The sequence below is a fragment of the Sceloporus undulatus genome, chromosome 5, assembly GCF_019175285.1.
Source record: "Sceloporus undulatus isolate JIND9_A2432 ecotype Alabama chromosome 5, SceUnd_v1.1, whole genome shotgun sequence".
In the NCBI taxonomy this organism is placed as follows: Eukaryota; Metazoa; Chordata; class Lepidosauria; order Squamata; family Phrynosomatidae; genus Sceloporus; species Sceloporus undulatus.
The window spans coordinates 130,344,040-130,363,746 of NC_056526.1; the positions used below are offsets into that span (position 1 = coordinate 130,344,040).

At 38.1% G+C, this 19,707-nt stretch overlaps 1 protein-coding gene across 2 annotated transcripts in view; it reads right to left on the bottom strand.

Moving 5' to 3' along the window:
• TENM3 (teneurin transmembrane protein 3) overlaps positions 1–19,707 on the bottom strand; it is a 1,412,274-nt gene that overhangs the window by 157,223 nt on the left and 1,235,344 nt on the right. For both annotated transcript variants that reach the window (XM_042468494.1, XM_042468495.1), the window contains one exon: positions 8,034–8,272. In XM_042468494.1, coding sequence (XP_042324428.1) covers positions 8,034–8,272 — 239 coding nt within the window. The remainder of the gene's footprint in view (positions 1–8,033; positions 8,273–19,707) is intronic.

The window sequence follows — 19,707 nt, forward strand, 5'->3', positions numbered from 1 at the left end:
CGTCCGGAGGACGTCCCAAATGGCGGTGCAGAAAGCACCTTAGTTATCATTATAAGGCCACAGTCAAACATTACTATTTAACCCCATGTTCATCTATTTTTATTATTTCTGTTCATACAGGCAGAAGAAAATATCCCCAAATTTTCAGTGCCATTGGTAAGTGCCTGATATAGAAATATCTACAGCAACTATCATGCTTATATCTGTTGGAATTAGGATGTAGTTACAAGTATCACTGTGGATCAGTATCTACGAATGTCTGGTTTACATTTAATGCCCTCCCATCCAAATGGTCACTAGGATGCACTGTAAAACAAGTGTTTAAGTTCTAGAACTACACATGACAAGGTATATTCAAATAATCAAGATTTTGGAACTAAATTAGTTTACTTCTTTAGAATATAAGAAGTCACTTACTTTTTAGCAAGACTGAAAAAAACCTTTTTTATAGCCACAAAACAATGTAAGGTTTCCATCATTTTGGCAAATTGCTTAGACTATTACTGCTACTGCTGAGGGAAGAAAGATGCAAACACTGGTGAAGAGCCATGGCACATATTTAATTATCTACTTTTGTATTAAGTGCCAGAAGGATTCAGAGGCCCCACAGCAAGCTTTTAGAGTGCCATGGGAGCTAGAGAAGGGAGAGGATTGTTGATTTTGATATATGAATTATAAGAATTATAATGTGTCTAAGAGCCAGAGGCAGCAGGATCCGATGGAAGTGTATTATTGGATACTGGACTTTGCCATGTTAGCTTTTGTAATAAATAAGAAGTCCATCTTAGGCCCAGAACAGATAGGCCAAATGAAGTGGTTTCTGGTTGCTTTGGAGGCATGACGTTTAAATGATGCACACTTCAAAAGCAACCCAAAACCACACTGAAGCTGCGCTCAGGTCCCAAACCAGAGCAATTCAACTCCTGGTAGTGTCAGTTGGGTCCTGCGGCCGTGGCCCAGTTTGGAAGTGGGCCATGCAGTGCGCGGTCTCAACCCGCTTGTGGCTGAAACAGACTTGGGCCACTCTTTCACACCTGTCTGCTCTGGCCCTTAGACACATTATAATAGGAGTAACAGAATGTATAAAATGTTTTTGTTAATTAACTTATTTAAGGCATTTTCACTTCTCTGAAACTTGTCAATAAAACTTGATAGCATCAAAATAGAATATTACTGAAAACTAGTGATGCTACTGGAATCTGAATTTCATAACCGATCTCTCAAGCCCAGAGTTCAGAGAACTGCAGCAAAGTAGTTCACTTAGAACCTAATATCCCCATAACACTATCATGGAGATCATGTAAATCACACCTACTATGGTTCTTAACTGTCTTGTTTGTGGCATGCTACTTCAAGCCATAACACAAGGCTACCACAGCCCAAGAGAACAAGGAAGGTCTGGGAGCCCAAATAGTGATAGATGCAATTACTGACAAAGAAAAACAGAAAGAACTTTAGAAGTTCATTTTTGCCACTCCCTCTAATTAAGGAAAATTTGTTTTAAGTCCCAATTAATCTTCACTGAAAACATTTATTCTAGCTAGCTAATATGATAACATACCACAACTTCAAAAGTAACTATGATATTCTGAAGGGACAAACAAGTTGAAAATTTCAGGCTGTTAGTCCAGTGGCCATGAATTAAATATTTAATTTTTCACATTTCATAATTTAATCTGTCTCTGATGGGAAACTGTCACTGTCAAAGTACATTGATTATAGCAAAAACATGACAACACTATAACATGGAAGTAAAAGTGAAAACATGAAAAATCCACACCCTGTAAAGCCAGAGTGGTTAAAGCTTCTATGCTTACATTAACCACAACAGACATTATTTGTTCTTGCTGTTGTGTCCCTTCAAGTCATTTCTGATTTATGGTGCCCCTCAGCCGACCCTATTGTGGGGTTTTCTTGGCAAGGTTTGTTCACATGAGGTTTGCCATTGCCTTCCCCTGAGGCTGAGAGCATGTGACTTGCCCAAGGTCACCCAGTGGGTTTCATAGCTGAACTGGGAATCGAACCCTGGTCTCTTCTGGAGTCATAGTCCAAAACTCAAACCACTGTGCCACACTGGACATCATTTTATTTTGATAAAAATTATTTAGATGTAATTGTAAGTCATGTATTTCATCTCTCCAGTCCCCACTACTGAGTGTATCCAACAACCTTAACAAGATTAATGGTTTTATAAGCACCTTTCCTCTTAATTTAACAATGTGATGCAAAGCAGAGGACAGAAAGTACAGTGAGCTTTCAGCCTGTCTACTACTGATACTCATTTCATTGTAAAAGGGGGCAGGTCTGAGATGAAAACAAATCAAATATACAACTTCTTGTGTTTAGGGTTGACAAAGCACCCCCCAAAAAACCATCCTTTACATGAAGCCAACATTAACGTATGTGCTGTAACTCGGGGATTAGCAATTTTTAGGTCACATTGGATGTTGGGCAAATGTTCAAGGGCTGAAAATTCAAAGAGGACCAAAAAAATGGGCAGCGTTATCCTTTTGATTTTAATCATTTCTGCTGCATCTTTATTATAAAGACTCATCCATCTTGTCTTTACTTTCTCTCTTGTCCTGTCATTCAAGTGAAAGGGAGAAATAACAGCAACTGAGGTTGTCTGCTGCATAAAGTACTTTGCATAAGAGTAACGGAAAGTTCACTGAGTTCATTGGCAGCCAACTGTGTCCATACTCCATGGGGGGAAATTTAAGTTTGCAAATTCTACTGATTTGTAAACTCAGACATGGAAAGTTAACCATAGATCCTGTAGCTTCAACATCTAGGCAGTTTGATTTTTGTATTTTTCTGTCCCCTCTCTCTCATATCCACCCTGAAAAAGAATCAGAGAGGACTCAAAAAGTTCAGAGGTTATACATTTTAGTGACCAAATAAGGTTGATTGAGCCCTCTGGATTTTGCTCATCAACCATATGAGTGTTTCTTCTTTTAAAGACAGATTTGTTGAAAATTACTATTCATTAACACTTAAATATGCTTAAAAGATGCTTCCTTTAATTTAGTCTTCTCACTCTTTAAAAGGAAATCATAAAGACATATTTAAAATTTATGGGGGAAGTATTAGACATTCTACATCTATAAAAAGCTGTAGACATTAATTTAAAATAACTTAGAGCTACCCGTTCTCTGCCCTTTCACTTTCTCTACCCATTCTGGGGATTAGATTTTTGGCTTTATTCAAACTACTTCATGGTTTCATATTCACTTTCCTATGCCTTCTTTTCTTTCTCTCTTTGTTGCTCTCCTGTCTCCTTGTTGTGACCTCTCAGCTTTTTCTCTTCTCATGCTGGCTCCCTTTGTCTCTCTGCTTCCTTTCTCTGAATCATTGCACCATCACAGACTTTGTTGTCATGGTGTTGGAAGACAGATCAGACAGACCAATCTCTCATTGCATATCCTTCTGCCAACTAACCAAAACAGCTGCACAGTTGAGAGGCTGAGGAGATGAGACTCACTCTACTTTAGCAAACTATGTTTCCTGTCACACTACTCTTGTACAAAGAAAGCAGTATTTTTGAATGCATTTTGTTCACTTGAACATTTAAATAAAATACAGAGACTTGGCATGTTCATCCATCTTTACATCCTTGTAAAAAGCTATCTATCTATAGTCATGAAAGAACAGATGACTAGATCAAGCTCTACCACAGAGCCAATCTGTTTGAGGCCAGTACTTTCTGAGTCTAAACAAAGCATGTACAATTCTAATGCACCTTCCAATTTTCCTCTATCTATCTATCTATCTATCTATCTATCTATCTAGCTATTCATATATTTTCCAGGTATGGTTGCAATATGGCTCAGTTGTGGCAATAATTCGATGCAAATAGAAGAGCCAGAAACTACATCCTCAGAAGTGACTTGACATCTAAATTGTGAACAACCAATCATTTTAGCCATAATTTCTCACCTCACTGCTTTAAAATCTGCTGTTTTGAACTAGATAAATAAAATGGAAGACCATTTCCATTTCATGTTAAGTAACTCTTATTGAACTATACTTGAATGGTCTATTAAAGAAGAATTTTTATGTTACATCTGAAGAGATGTGAAAACTACATATAGGAGTGAATTTAATCCATTAGCCGCTTTATGGACCCCTAAATGTTCCTGGTTGCCAGATTTTACATTTAGGTTGCTGAGTTAGCTAAAATATCAAATAATACCACCCGCATATAAAGGATTCCCTGAGGAATATATAGAGAAGGGAATATCTGTTGTTTATTTTAGCAGGTATATTAAGTAGTTATTTGTGAAGCAATTCAACATAGCTATGGTTAATATGAATAAAATCAATTCATATTATGCGGAGTCAGGATTTCACTTTGTAGAAATGTATGTATGTCTTAAAACGTTCTTGACACACAAGTGGGTGTCCCAATAAGTTTTAGTAGAAAATGTTCCAGATCATTTCCCCTCTGCCTAGCAGTAGAATACATTGAATACTCATGCTTATTTGCTGCCAAGACCAGACACAGAGAACTAGGTTATAAAATGGGCAACTTTATTAAAATTCAACCTATTTAACTTTACTTCTTGAGAACTGCAAGCCCAGGGGGGAGAGAACCTTGTGTAGGAACAGCTAGCGGATGGTCTACTCCAATACCAATTCCCCAGCTTCCAAAAAGGGCGAAAACACCTGAGCCCCAAGGGCAATCCATAATTTGGGTTGCCCCTGGCCAGCCCTTCCCCAATTAACTCTCAAGACTTAAGTGAGTGTTTGAATCTCAAGCCCGCCCCAAGGCAAGTCTCTTTCCCTTCGTGTTTAGCCTTTAGCACAGTGCTGAGGTGCTAACCGAACCGACTATCTCCCCCCGCCTATGCATGAGGCCTATTTATGGCCACACCCCAAGCCAATCGTCCCATTCCTCATCCAGCAGTGTAGGGTAGGCAAAAAACCCTTGGGAAAACAAGGGCAAAAATTCCTACCCGGCTCCGAAGCAACCAGAATGAATCTTACACTGTTGCCGAGGTGGGAAGGTGGGCCAGCTCTTTTGAACTGACAAGGAGGCAAGGGTGGGAGGGCTTAGCCCTGCCCCCTCCCTGTCTAACGGCCACACAAAGCACACCGTTTTTATTTAAATCTTCTGGTCTTTCCAATGAGAGGCCAGCAAAACCTTCTCGCTGGGCCAATGGGCCCCGAGAACCATTATTCTCCCTTCTGACAGTTTATTTCCTGCTACTACAAGTCCTCAGTCTTCATCATTTCTCTCACACTAGAGAGCATCCATCTTCTAAACAGCACTCTACAATGGCACTTTTGGATTATTTTCTCTCTGCATGACATCCCCCACCTTATGCAAACTTACATACTACTTCTTTTTATAACAAATGTGATTTTAATTGGGCTCCTCTACATGCCACAAGACTCAAGATATTCTTAAAAAGTGTGTTTTTTGTTGACTATTTAACTAGAAACACGTTGTTAGGAATATGTTACAAATCTGCAGTCAAACCTCATAGAGTGTAATGACAGTCAACATACATGTGGAAATCTCTATCAGGTACAACAGACTACAGCCTTAAAGGAGCATAATATTATGGAGAATAACAATGCACTAGCACCGTGGTGGCAAACCTATGGCATGCATGCCAGAGATGGCATACTAAACCATTTTTGAGGGCATGCAGAGGGTGTCCCAGGCCTTCAGCGGTCTCTGGAGAGGCAGCTCAAGGCCCAGGAGGGTACGGGGGAGGAAAAGGAACAGGCACACCTCTCTTCCTCATCTTCCCGCCATCTTGGGCATTCAGCTGTCTCTAGGAAAGTTCCACCCCCCACAAATGGAAGTCTCACCCCTGATGCCCCTCTGGAAGTCCCACCATTGGCAACTGGTGACACCTGCTGTGTGAACATCTCTGAGTTTGGGCACTCGATCTCTAAAAGATTAACCATCACTACACTAACAGTATACTTTTGGTTTTCCCAGTTGTACCTAGTCTGGAATTAGGTAGTCCCAGGAACATTTTTTTTTGTGCTAAAATAATGATATTGTTGGATACATCTTCACTATGTTGCATCTATATACCAGAATATATATTGCTGTTATAGTATTAGTCAAAAGGAAGCACTCACCTTAGACAGCAGACTTTGGCTGCCCTTAGAAAAACAGCAAACTTTTATTTTAATATATTATAAATTATAGTCTTAAAAGGAAGCCATAGTATCATGCGCTATATTTTACATATGTCCTAAAAAGGTCATCATAGGAAATATGTGACAAGGTGGCACTCTTGGATGCACTTTTACTTCCCTACAGGCACTATTTAATGACAGATTTAATGTACATAGCCTTGAACCTGACACTAAAAAGGTGCTTGTAGCAGCTGTAACCATGCCAAGAAGGGCCTAATGGCACTTGCAAGATGGCATCACCCTTGAATGTCTCCTTCAGAAGGCACATGTCCTATTCAAAATGGTACTGTTCCGCCTATATATTCTGCCACAAAAAATAGAGTACTATGTGCCATTACGATGTTTTTCCCCACTAATCACCAGCATTAGTAGAAACTGAAACAGTGGAAAAAGAAGACCTGTTTTGCAGCAACATTTTCAATTTTCCCTGTAACTGGCAGCCTTTAAACCCATCTGGATTAAATAAAAACCTAGTTAACACACAGTCTGAAGAAGACTCAGTAATTATAAAAATACATTAATGTAATTTAATACTCTGGTAACTAAACACATTTAAGTGTGCAGAGAGAAATAGGGGGCTTTCAATTGTGTTTTTATAATTTCATATATTTAATATGATGGGTCACAGACTAACCTACATATAATTAAAATTACCATCCATTTGAAATCAATAATATTTAAAAATTGCATAACTATGCTTTCAAATGCAAACCAACATATTTTATTCATGTGGTTACTCTGCCCTGGGGCTTTTGTAGGGTCATATAGAAGGGATTAGGTTGTGCCATAAATCTAAATAAAAACATAAACTGATTGCAATGACTACACTTTTGGCTACAAAGATTGTGCCTGAAGACTTGGATTTTAAAATGGTTTTCATTCTAATAAGCTGAGTACCAGCATCTTAGCCACAAGTCACATATTAAACATATCACATCACAATGCATACAGCAGAGAGGACAAAGAAAATCCAGTAATGATTCAAATAGTCATACACAGCAGAAACCATGGACCTAATTCCCATAAAACTCCTTTCAGCTTTCCTGGGCAACAGGAAAACTGGTAATCTTGTTGAAGCAGCCATATTCCATCAGCGGGGAAGAGGGAATTTCTTCTACTACTCAGCAGCCTCATTTTTTACATTATTCACAGTTGCTTCAGCTTCAACAGGGACCCACTTCAAAGGTTTTATTTTGTTCACTGCTGTGGCTTGGACTGAAATTTAACAAGCATATTTCAACACATGCTATCAACAGTTCAGGATCATAAAGGTTCTGGGCACTATACTAATTTTAAAAGCTAAACATAAAGTTTCACTTGGGTCTTAGTGGATATGGTGGTCTACAGATATAATGTATATACTGAATCATAGTGTTTTGGATTAAAATAATTCCAAGGAAGCTTTAGAACACATAGTCATGTTGATGCATTACTACGTGCATCCAAATCTATTATTAGAATTAACTAATTCTTTGCTACTAATTGTTTATGCTTTAAAAATATGATATGAAAAGCTGAAGGATTGTGCTTGAAAAGACCACATATTATTTTTGTATGCACAATACTTTTTAATACAGAAGTAATGACTGAATTATTCCTCCTCAGAAAAAAAAAAGGTAGAACAGCATTTCTAAATTACAGTTCACTTTTTAAAAATGGCAATTCACTTGCCATTTTGTGGGAAATGGTTACAAAATACAGGTATTTTCTATTCCACCTGAAGAGGATTTAATTAAATTGTTCTCATACCCTTGTTGTTCTTAGCAATTGCTGATAAAAACGACCGCTGTATATTATGAAGTTTAGAACTGTCCATATATAATTAGCAAAACAGACATAGATTTATGACAATAATCATAAAAACACAGGCTTACCTATAAAATAAGATAGTAATATTGCCAGTAGCACGGAGACCCCTACAGCACAAAGTGCTGTACATTTCCAGCTACAGTACTTTGAAGACTTTTTAAATTTAAAAGCACTTCTTGATAAGGTGTTCCTAGGTAGTGGTCGTGTAGGAGGGGAATAAACCGAGCCGGATGCCATTGTGTAACCCGGTGTCGCAGTACTGAACAGTGGTGTTGTCCCTGTTCCTGTTTTGAATAGGAAATGCCTGCAGGAAACAAAAGTACACATTAAAATAAGCACAAATAAACATGTAGGATTAACTAAAGAACTCTTTTTCACTGTATATTCTTTCACAATCTTCTCTGTAGCTTTTAAAATTTTATTCAGATACAAGCCTTTCTAAACATGATGGTACTGAGGCAAAAATTCTTGTTGCAGATGTCAGTTAACAGGGGAAGAAGGGATTACATGGAATCGGTCATTTGTGGGTAAATATAATTGTCAATGTTGCCAGCATGGCCATATGATTTGTACTGCAGAATGTGCTGGTAGCTGGATGTAAATGACAAATGAACCTGTGAAATTATTTCTGCACACAGCCTTTACCAGACCAGGATGCTATAGTTCCATACTGGCAAAGAATCCCTTGTTCAAATCTGAGAAAAATATTAATGATTTATTTCAGTTGGCATTCAGCATGTTAATAACATCCAAAAGCATACAGTAGGCAAGCAGCTGGGGAAAAAACATGTGTGTGTGTGTGTGTGTTAAGCCTTCCATCTGCATATGTTGCTCCTGAATTGGATGACAACACATATTTACTTGACACAGTGTTTTACTTGACTAAAAGAAAGAAAGTGACATGAAACGTTGCACTATGCATTTAATATAGCATATAGTTAAGATTTTGGTTGGGCTTTACAACACACTATACTGTCTTTCTCTTACTCTAAACCACTTCTAGTAAAACTATTACAAGGCTTGATTTAATAGGATCATATGAAACAACACTGTTGCTTCCCAGCAAAGTGTGACTGCTGTAGATAAGGACTACTTTTTTTGTAGTGGTTACAATTAGCAGTGGGACTGCCGAAAGTCTAAAGATCAACCCATCTTAAACCATTTCATAGTGTAAATTATTGAGGGAGTGTTATTTTGAACTTTCCTAGGCACCATAGAAACTATGTCTTCAAATTGTTTCTACAACTGCTTGAAGAATCTAGGAAATTGCTCCATTTAACCAAGTATTAATAACTAAGTATAAGTATTCTGATTGGCAACATGAAGTCAACAACTATTTTGCAATATAAGTCAGAAAAGATCAATCCTCCATGTGGTAAGCCACATGCTGCCCAGGTATAGATTTCTTACCTGACTTCTGGAGAGGGTAAATTAATATGGTACTTGTAGAAAGTGGTTAGCATTAATGCTTAGGGTAACATAAACATGATGAACCATGCATGGCAAGGCCATCATAGCATAATTAGTATGCAAACCACAGTGTTCCTAGCTTTGCTGAAATCCTGGTGGTTAGTGGAAATAGCAGGAATACATATTTCACGCACTTGTGTGAAAGAAGGTATGATTGAAGTTGGCTGTTTCCTCTCATAAAGTAACATATTAATTGAGCACTCTCCTCTGAAGAAATTGATAACCAGTGTTTCCTAATACAGTGGGCCCTTGGAACTAGTGTTTGCTAATATGATGTTTCCTATTACAGAGGGCCCTCCCCTGGAAACCAATATCCGTGGATGCTCGTCCCATTACATACAGTAGTGTAGTAAAATGGTGTCCCTATATAAAATGGCAAAATCAAGGGTCGTTTATTTGTTGGTTGGTTTGGAATTTATATATATTTTTGGAATGTTTTCAAGCTGTGGATGAATGAATCCATGGATGAAGAATCCTTGGATATGGAGGGCCGACTGTAAGGAATATTGGTGAAGCATCTTCTTAGCAATTATCAACTGCTGGGAAGATGTTTGCATAACATTAAGGGTATCTCCCACAACATGAACCATCCCTGCTAAGTTGTTATGTAGAAAACTTCCCTGGCAATACACAATTCCTTAAATTACAAAATGACGTACATCGGGGTCTCCAATACAAAGAGCCCCCTCTTAAAAAAAACACAACCCTCATACTTACTATAGACACGGGGAGATATTTATCCACTTGTGGAGTGTTCAGGCCCAGCAGAAGTATTTTTGAAAGCGGGAACTAAAACAAAATGGCCTCCCTGGGTTTACTACACTAAACTGATGACAGCAGTGTCAAGTTAGTTTAAAAGCTGTGATTAAGCACACAATGCATGTAATCAATTGCTTCCCAGTTATCTATGTAAAGGTTGATGACAGTTTCTAAAGGTAGGCAGCCACAACTATTATGCATTAAGTAAAAACCTTACAGTGTTGCAGTGAATCCAAATGAGACTATTCAGAACTCAGCAACAACCTAGGGCAATTCTGGGGGAAATTACAATAAAATAGATGCACAGAGAAACAGTACCATGTAGGTTTTTTTCCCTATAATGAACTGAGTTATTGCAGCACCCTTTTTAAAGTTTACTGAATATGCATAACAAACAGTGTGAAAGAAAATGAACATACTATGAATGTAGGTCATATGCTCTTGTTGTACACAAAATATACTACAGTTAAATGAAAAACCTATGCATGTGTTCCAGTATCTCCTGGAACTAATTATGTCTCTTTCTGTATGTCTTTAAAAAAAAGAAGAAGAGGAAAGGACTGCTTACTTCACAGTGGGTTTCAGCCTCCACTACTGTGTAACAAGTTCATCCAGAAACCATTCAATATCACTAACAGAAATACATCTTAATACTGAGACATGGCATGGTTAATAACATCTTAAAGAAGGTTCTCATTTTATTTGATCTTGTTATGATAGTTTTCATTCATCAAGACTGACACAAGAAACACACACACACTATTAATGTTGCCTCTATCCTACTATTTCTTGAAATGGTACTATCTCAAGAGAATTTATGTTTCATGAGATTTATTTCTGCATTAGGACATTCTAAAGGAGAAGACAAGGGCAACATATGAGGGGGGGGGTCACATGGAGATTGACATGGACATCAATATTAGAACTGCTGAATCATTGCCAACTAACCTCTTTCAGAATCCTAACCTGGGCTCCACAAACTGTGTGGAAATGGAGGGTAGAGGTAAGGACCTCAAATGCACACTCTACCACAGGCTTTCCAGTTCATATAAAAAAGACCCTATTCATTGTTCATACTAAGGTTACATTGTTGTTACATGCCTCCAAGTCATTTCAAGCTTATGGTGACCCCATGGTGAACCTATCACTGGGTTTTCTTGGCAAGATTTGATCAGAGAGGGCTTGCCATTGCCTTTCCCTGAGGCTGAAAGAGTGTGACTTGCCCAAGGTCTCCCAGTGGGCTTCAATGGCTATGTGGGGGTTCGAACCTGGTCTCTTAAGTGTCCTACTCCACTAGGCCATGTTGGCTCTTAAAGTCACATATCAACTGTAAAAACAGTGCACCTGTGCCATATGCGGGCACAGCATATGCGGCTTCAAGCTTATGCTGAAGACGCATAGCAATCAAACAAATGGTATGTGCGCCCATGGTGTGTGTGCTGCGTCACAAGTACATGCCCTGTTGTTTGCAATGGGGCAGGAGCATATGTGAGATTTTCCTTACATGGGGGGGGGGTGTCCAGAACAGATCCCCCGCATAAGGGAAGGGCCCAGTGTATTAGCTTGGATACCCATAACTTTTTATTGGCTTCTCTCACCCTGTACAGTTTCCCCTCAATGAACATGGAAACAGATTTCAAGCAGAGGAGTTTTTAAAAGTCTTTGGTCTCATTATGGATATATCATTATACAATAACTAGGCCATGCTCACAATCAAATCCTCAATAGTGTTATCCTCATAGTCCTATTGAGTGCAAGGTGATTAGTCTCACATTGGATTAGAGCCAGCATGGCATAGCTGGACTATGTTGGATTAGAGCCAGTGTGGCATAGTAGTTTGAATGTGGTGGTGGACTTGTCCACCACCATTCCACACAGCCGCTGGCACCACATACCCCTTGCATGTCACCACTTTTGTGCCTTCACTATGGTCCTTAAAGGCTGAAATGGGGCGCCTGGTTACAGCTATTGGCCAGGTGCTCCCTACTGACATCAGAGGCCACAGTGGATGGTCTTCAGGGAAGATGCAATGGTGGTGGCAGGTGGAGGGTGCATGGGCCATCTGGTCTGCTGGCTGTCACTGCAGAATTTTCAGTCTTTTTACATCAGATTAATGCCCCCTTTGGGTTGGGATCGGTGTGGGATCACCGGATTAGTCTATGCTGGACAATCCAAGCCCAGAGCTAATGGCCTGCATTGTCTTAATAGCCCCAAATCTTACCTAGGAATTCTATGATAGTGTCACCTTATGGTTACCATTAAAAATGACTTGAAATCACTTAACAATGACAAATTTATAAGACTATAGTCTAAATAGCTAAACTCCAGAAGCCAAGGTTCCAGTCCACTACTGTATATCACAGAATACAGGAAATATCATTTTTTCAATGTAATCCTCCAAATTTTAGGAGTGTCCTGTGATTTCTTCTTCCAGAAACTAATACAGATAGGAAAGAAGAACACAGCATCAAATAAGAGGAAAAATCTCTACTGCTCAGGCAGATCTGACCAGTGGTAAGAGCTAATTAAAATCAAAGAATGTGTAAGATGAATTTTTGTAAAGGAACAAAGTAATCTAATTTTCAAAACTATAATGAATGACGTAAATTGGAATTTCAACATATATTTAATTCTAGTATAAAGTTACTAATGAAGGTACTGAGTGATTCATTGACAGATCTGCTACAAAATTCCAGAAGATTTTTAAAAAAATAAAATGGAAACGATATTAATAAAATTAATAAAAAAACGCAACGGGAGTCAGTGTGGTGTAGCGGTTTGAGTGCTGGAGTACAACTGAGACCAGGCTTCGAATCCCTGCTCAGCCATGTAAACCTACAGGGTGACCTTTGCCAAATTACACATTCTCAGCCTCAGAGGAAAGCAATGGCAAACCTCCCCTGAACATATCTTGCCAAGAAAATCCCATGGGATAATCAGAAATCAGAAATAACTTGAACAAAAACAGAATCAACACATTTTGCATTTCTCATTGGGTCTTTACCAAAAAACTAAATAACTATTGGATTTTTGAAAAGCAACTTCTTGTTTATTTTAGCACTCTGGGTTGAAGAATTACATGAGGCCACATGTTTCAAAGCACTTACTCTAATGGAGTCAATGGTGTAAGGACTTTCCAATTTAGCAGTTTCAGGACACTGGCATGCCCTCATACTCACCCCATTAACAACAACAACAACAAATAAAGATGCTGTATTCCTGAAAACCAGAAACTCCAAGAAACCAAATTTTGAAGCTCTTAATCCTAACCTGAACAAGGATACAGCTGGGAATTGGTAAAATGAAGAATGTTGGAGGACAGTAAGGAGAGAGAGTTTTGGCTTGGGTCGGATGGGAAATTAAGGTTTGTTCCCCACCCCCTGCCCAAATTACTCCAGCTATTTACTTTACTCCCAAGCTTAAAAAAAGGATAACAGTGGGGGAGAGTAAAATTATAGTTGCAATTTTTCAGCTTCATTTTGGTAGGACTTTTAGTGCAGTTGTTAAATTTAAATGTGAATTAAATGTAAACTGATTATGGATTATTTTAGATGTGTTTAGTTTGATCAAAAAGGTACATGTTTAGTATTTTGTAATACTGGAATGAACTCCAAATGCAAAGGGAAAGATGTTTCTGTACACAGTGCAGTAGGCCTTGAATCATTTACTGGTACTTAAAAAGAAAAATCCTTAGTGTGTTATGTTTTCTCAATAGGTGGCTTGATTTTCATAGGATATTTTGCTTTTTACCAGAATCATTTTCATACCCAGGAACGATAAATCAATACTACCTTTTACAGTGCCTTTTCCAACACTGTAGTTGATAGTTTGTGTTTAACACTACAGCTTGGATCTCCCTTATCTAAAAGGCCTGGGGCCAGCAGTGTTTTGGAATTTGATTTTTTTGTGGGGGGCATCTTGGAAATGGGATCCAAATCTAAACACAAAATTTATTTATGCTTCATACATATTTTCTGCACATAGTTTGAAGGTATTTTCATATTTTAATAATTTTGATATTTAATATTTTAATAATTTTGTACATAAACAAAGTCTGTGTACATTAAAACCATCAGAAATCAAATGTGTCAGCCACCCATGAAAAAAAAGTTTCAGAAAAAGGAAACTCAACCTGTATCACCAGGATTAGCAATTAAATAGACTTATCAATCAAGAATTAGTAAGTGGAAGTGTATTCAATTACCTTTGAGAAGACACATAAAACAGTGTGAGTATAGAAGCATAGAGTTGGAAACGACCTCAAGGGCCATCCAGTCCAATCCCCCTGCCATGCAGGAACTCACAATCAAAGCACCCCTGCCAGATAGCCATCCAGCCTCTGTTTAGACCTCCAAAGAATGAGACTTCTGATCACTCTGAAAACAGAGTGATCAGAAGTCTCATTCTTATAAGTAAACTTATAAGTAAACTTATAATGGTAAATTTTTTTTGAATACTAACTATAATAAAATTAAAAATATGTAATCCTAAAATGTCAGGAACACAGAAAGCTACTTGGCATTGAGTCTGATCATTAATGCATGTAATTTCTGGATACAATGGTATGCAATATTATTTTCTTTGACTGGAAGTGACTGTCCAAATTTTCAGAAAGAGGTCTTTTCCAGTCATGATGTGAGTAACCTCCTGGATTTTTAAGGTGTTTGCTGTTTTTGCTGCAAGAGAGTAACACAGCCATCTTTCTGGAATTATATAACGATTTCTTGCAAAATGTTATACTGCTAGCATTATCTCACTCATTTTTAAAAATGCTACTTTAATTGCAAGAGGCTATTATGTGTTCAGTGTGTCTCTTTGGGGGGGGGGGGACCTGAGGGACTCTACTACAAGCTCCTTAGCATAGAGCCAGGATGGAAAAACAAATTAAAAAGAGAAGAATGTGCAGGATGAGAAAGTACAGAAGTAGGGTAGTAAAATCAAATTAACTGGAAACAACATCTTCTAAAGAACCAGGAACAGCTTGTAAATCCAGCCAACGGCAGTATAGCTCAGACCACCAACTGGAAGTCTTACAAAATAAATAGCAGACGCATTTTTAAAAAAAGCCACTTATCCTTCAAGGCGAGGAAAAGTCAGAAACAGTCTTTCATATGCTAGGTCTGTGCTAAAAGTAGACAATAATAGGAAGGTATTTTATGTTTTGTGAAAAGCCACTGAAATCTCTACCAGGAAAATTCATTAAAAGTAACAGTGATAGCATAACACTATCTGATGTCTACTCTGAACATCACTGTGCAATAATGGATAGTTTCCCACTACAGCTTCATATAGTTTTGTAGACAAAGAGGGTTGGAAAAACTTTTTGAAACAATTTATTTTTGTTCAAACATGAGAAGGCAAATCTTAAAAAATAATGGCTGTGCTTTAGGCTAAGAGCAAAGATAATAATCTGATGGTCTGCCAGTAGAATCCAGCCAGAAAGCTGACTCAATGCAGCCCCAATGCCTCCCTAAGAACAACCAGGAGGAACAGTGCACCACCACAAGCTGCTTTTTACCAGGCAGCTCCTTCCCAGTTGACTTGCTCAGATGATGCACAAATTGTGCACTTTTCTGAGTTAGCACTGACCTCCAGGCTAGAATTAAAAGAATCGCCAAAGGTTCCCGCAAGGATAGAAAAACATCTCTCTCTCTCTCTCTCTCTCTCCCTCACTCTTCAGCAAACTATTACTAAAGGGAAATATGGAGCCTCACATAATGTTTTCTGCTTGTGCAGTACTATTTTCCAAACAGGTCAGCTGGGCAATAAAGGTAGCAACTAGGCACAAAGGACAGTGCTTCTACCAAGTACATACTCTGAATTCCTAAATGAAAGGAGTCAGGAGAGCAAAACACAAGCACATAACACCAATCTACTAATTTGGAACCAAAAACCACAAGTGTTCCTGGAAAGTGATTTGTGTGTGTGTGTGTAAAACAATGTGTTTTTCACACAAAACTCACAATGTTTCTGTAAAATCCTACTGTTTTGCATAAAAGTGGGTGTTTCTAAAAATGAGATTTGCACAAAAATGTACATTTTCTGCATGTTTTGTCCCAAAAACAAACAAATAAACAAAAACAGCTCATGATCATTTCTGAAGTAATGAAACCTCACCATTGTGCTAGTCTTTCTAAGTTTCGCAAATGCCGTGAAGTCCATTTTTAAAGTAGGAATCAAATAACAGGGAATATTATTTCCACAGTCTAATGTATAGAGGAAAGTGTGTTACACGTATATAAATTCCCAGAAATATGTAGAAAGGTTTCAACAATTTTGAAAGTGCACCCCAATGTTGAAAAGTTTCAAAAATGAAAACTTCAAATGAATCTGCTGGTAAAAGAAAAGAAAACCAGAAATGGTGTCAGAATTTGAGCCTTGAACCATGGTTCTGGAGATCAGATTTTCATACCCCACTCAAGCATAAAAACCCACTAGATCACCTTGGGTGAGTCACACTCTCTCAGCTTCAGAGGATGGCAATGGCAACCCCCCCCCCCCCAGAAACTCCTATGATACATTTGCCTTAGGGGCACCATATGTCAAAATGACTTGGAGGCAACAACAATGACATTACAGAAGCAAATGCACAGCAAGAGCCAGTCACTACAGATCATTTGATCACATTTTGGGGAGGGGGGGGGGAAACCCTGAATATTTCTGACCATACTTAACAATTAATTTGAGACATGTATTGATTTTTATCATGTATTGTATGCTGTCTTTGTATTGAAATTGCATTGTTATTTGCTATTTTCCTATGCTTGATATGTAATGTTATGTTACTGTTGTAATTGTTAACATGTTGTACACCGCCCTGATCAGTGGAAGGGCGGTATAAAAATAAAACTTTTATTATTTATTATTAACAGGTAATGTGCCTGGCTCATTTTGTGCTGATATCTAAAATAGTGTCTTTTACAGTGATCTAAGAACTGCAGTTGAAATGACATTCTAAAAAACAAGTAATTCTGGGTATATATATACTGAATATTACTCCAAACATAGTGTTAGTGCACATTATCCCACTATTGCTATTACAAAACATCAGAAAAACTCAAAGGTATAGTGCAATCAGTGGCATAACATTAATGTAGGAAAGGACGTATTGCATCAGGCCTAGGCCTGTTTAGACAGGCATTTGAAACAGAAAGTTTTTAAAGCATGGGTTGGGGTGTTGTATCATTTTAAAATATTTTAAACATTTTTATCTTTTTAATTGTATTGTATTTTTATAATATGTAACATGTTTTAATATTGTAATAATTTTATTCTATTTTAATGTGATATTTTTGTATGCTTTTAACTGGACTTTTAACATTTAAAAAAACCATTTTTAAAAATGTTTTGAGCTGCCCTGAGTCCCAGTTCTGGGGAAAGGGCGGAATATAACAACAATGAAAACAACAGGCATATCTGTAGGCCTAGCACCATGTTCCTACACTACTAATCACAATACCCACGGGATTGGCACCTGCCTGTTAGTACACATTTGAATCTTTTTTGTTGGGAGTACAATATTCTGGACTAGACACAATATATCACTAATAACTCTCAGACACTGACAACCTTTATCCTTCACAAATTCTTCTATTCCCCCTTTAAAATCACAATTTGGGAGACATACTTGCAGATTATACCAGCGAATTCCACAGTTTAACTATGTGTTGTGTAAGTCATTTCCTTTTATTTGTTCTCTCAACATTATATGTCACCATTGATATACATTGGGTGGCACTGTGTTCTAGTATTATGAGAAGGAAGTATTATTTCCTTATCCATATTCTCTACATCCTGTATATGTCTGTAGAACTTGATGAGGACACAGCGCCAGAGAAGTGCCGTGATGCCGCCCGCTGTGCAGTGGGGCATGCGGCGTCACACCAGCATGGGGGTGGTCGGGGCATGCATCATACAGATGCCACGTCCCCACCCCGCCCTGATACCCGCCTTTATGGTTGGTCTGTTAAGGCTGACAGTCTCCATTTCTTTCCTGTTGTTTTAACTGTCTTTGAGTCAAACCTGACTCATGGTGACCCTGTGAAGCCTCCCCTGTCCTCAAACGCTCTGCTCAGCTCCTCCAAATTCAGACCCATGACTTTTCTGATTGAGTCTAACCATTTGGAATGGTCTCCTTCTCTCTATTGTCTTTCTTAGCATCATTTCCCTTATACAACAGCCTCAATTTAGTCATCCTGGTTTCCAGGGATAGTTTGGGTTGAAGCCATTTGTTTGTATTCCTGGCCATCCATGGTATCCTCAGCACACTTCCCAGCGCCACATCTCAAATGAGTTGATTTCTTTCTATCTGCTTTCTTTACTGTCCCACTCTCACATCCGTACATAGTAAAAGGGAATACAATGATCTCTTCCCTAATGATCCTTAATAGGCAATTTGCCTTTTATACAACAGTTTTACAGTGAGTTGGTATTTTTATTTACCTATCCATCACCGTTTCTAGGCACACACTAAATCTTTACACTCCCAGCTGTAGCAGATGAACAAAATGTATCAGTCCATCCTGCTTGTAGTGTGGTGCATTTGGTTTTCTCCTCATATCAGTAATTGCAGGAGGAAGGCACCTGCACTTTAGAAGAGGAACATGTGGTGGTGGTGGGGAACCATAATGACCTTCCCTTATCCTGCATAGGAGAGTTCAAAGATACAAGTGGTATTTTAGGATACTACTTAGCAAACCTATTTATTCTATTGATAGCTATAAACGACATGCTTTATTAATCAAAGGCTGATATTATTTTGATCACTGTTATTTTAAAAGTACAAGAGATGTAAGAATTTTCCTTTAGATTTCATTTAGTAAGGGTACTACAGCAAACTGTCCATGTTAAGAATAGATTTAGTGAATATGTAGAGTATGTAGTGAGATACTGTCATTTTTGGTAAACCTGTGATAGTACGTAGCCAACTAACGTAATCCATTTATCCAAGACTAAAAATCTTTTAAAAGAAGGTATTCCACCTTTCAAGAAAAATGTAAGGCAAAGCAGAGCCTTGAATAACCTATGGTTTTTGGGTGATCATCCTCATCCTCAACAATAACAGAGATATGGAAAAGGAAAAAAAAACAGAACTCACTCCAATGCTTTCTTCAAAAATCTGAAAGCAAAGGTAGTAACAGCTCACTCAGTATGTTTGACCCCAGTCACCATGCTGGACTTTGTGCATAGGGAGGGTGAAAAATATGGTTTCTTTCAAGCTACTTGATGCTTTGTTACTAAATTACACAGCTATAACAAACAACTTTAAATATTTACATTATTATTATTTAATAATTTGGGGAAAGAGGCCATTACGTTAAAAATAAGTTATGGAAAGTAGTAAACTGATTTTATAACATGTGATTATAATCATAGATCGATAACATGAACTCTGTTCTTAAGAATAGTACACACTGCTATTTTATAGTTCATCTTGTGTTACATACATACTATGGCGCGTTACAGACCACTGGATTGCAGCGGTCTGGCTCCGCCTCCGCTTTCAGCGTC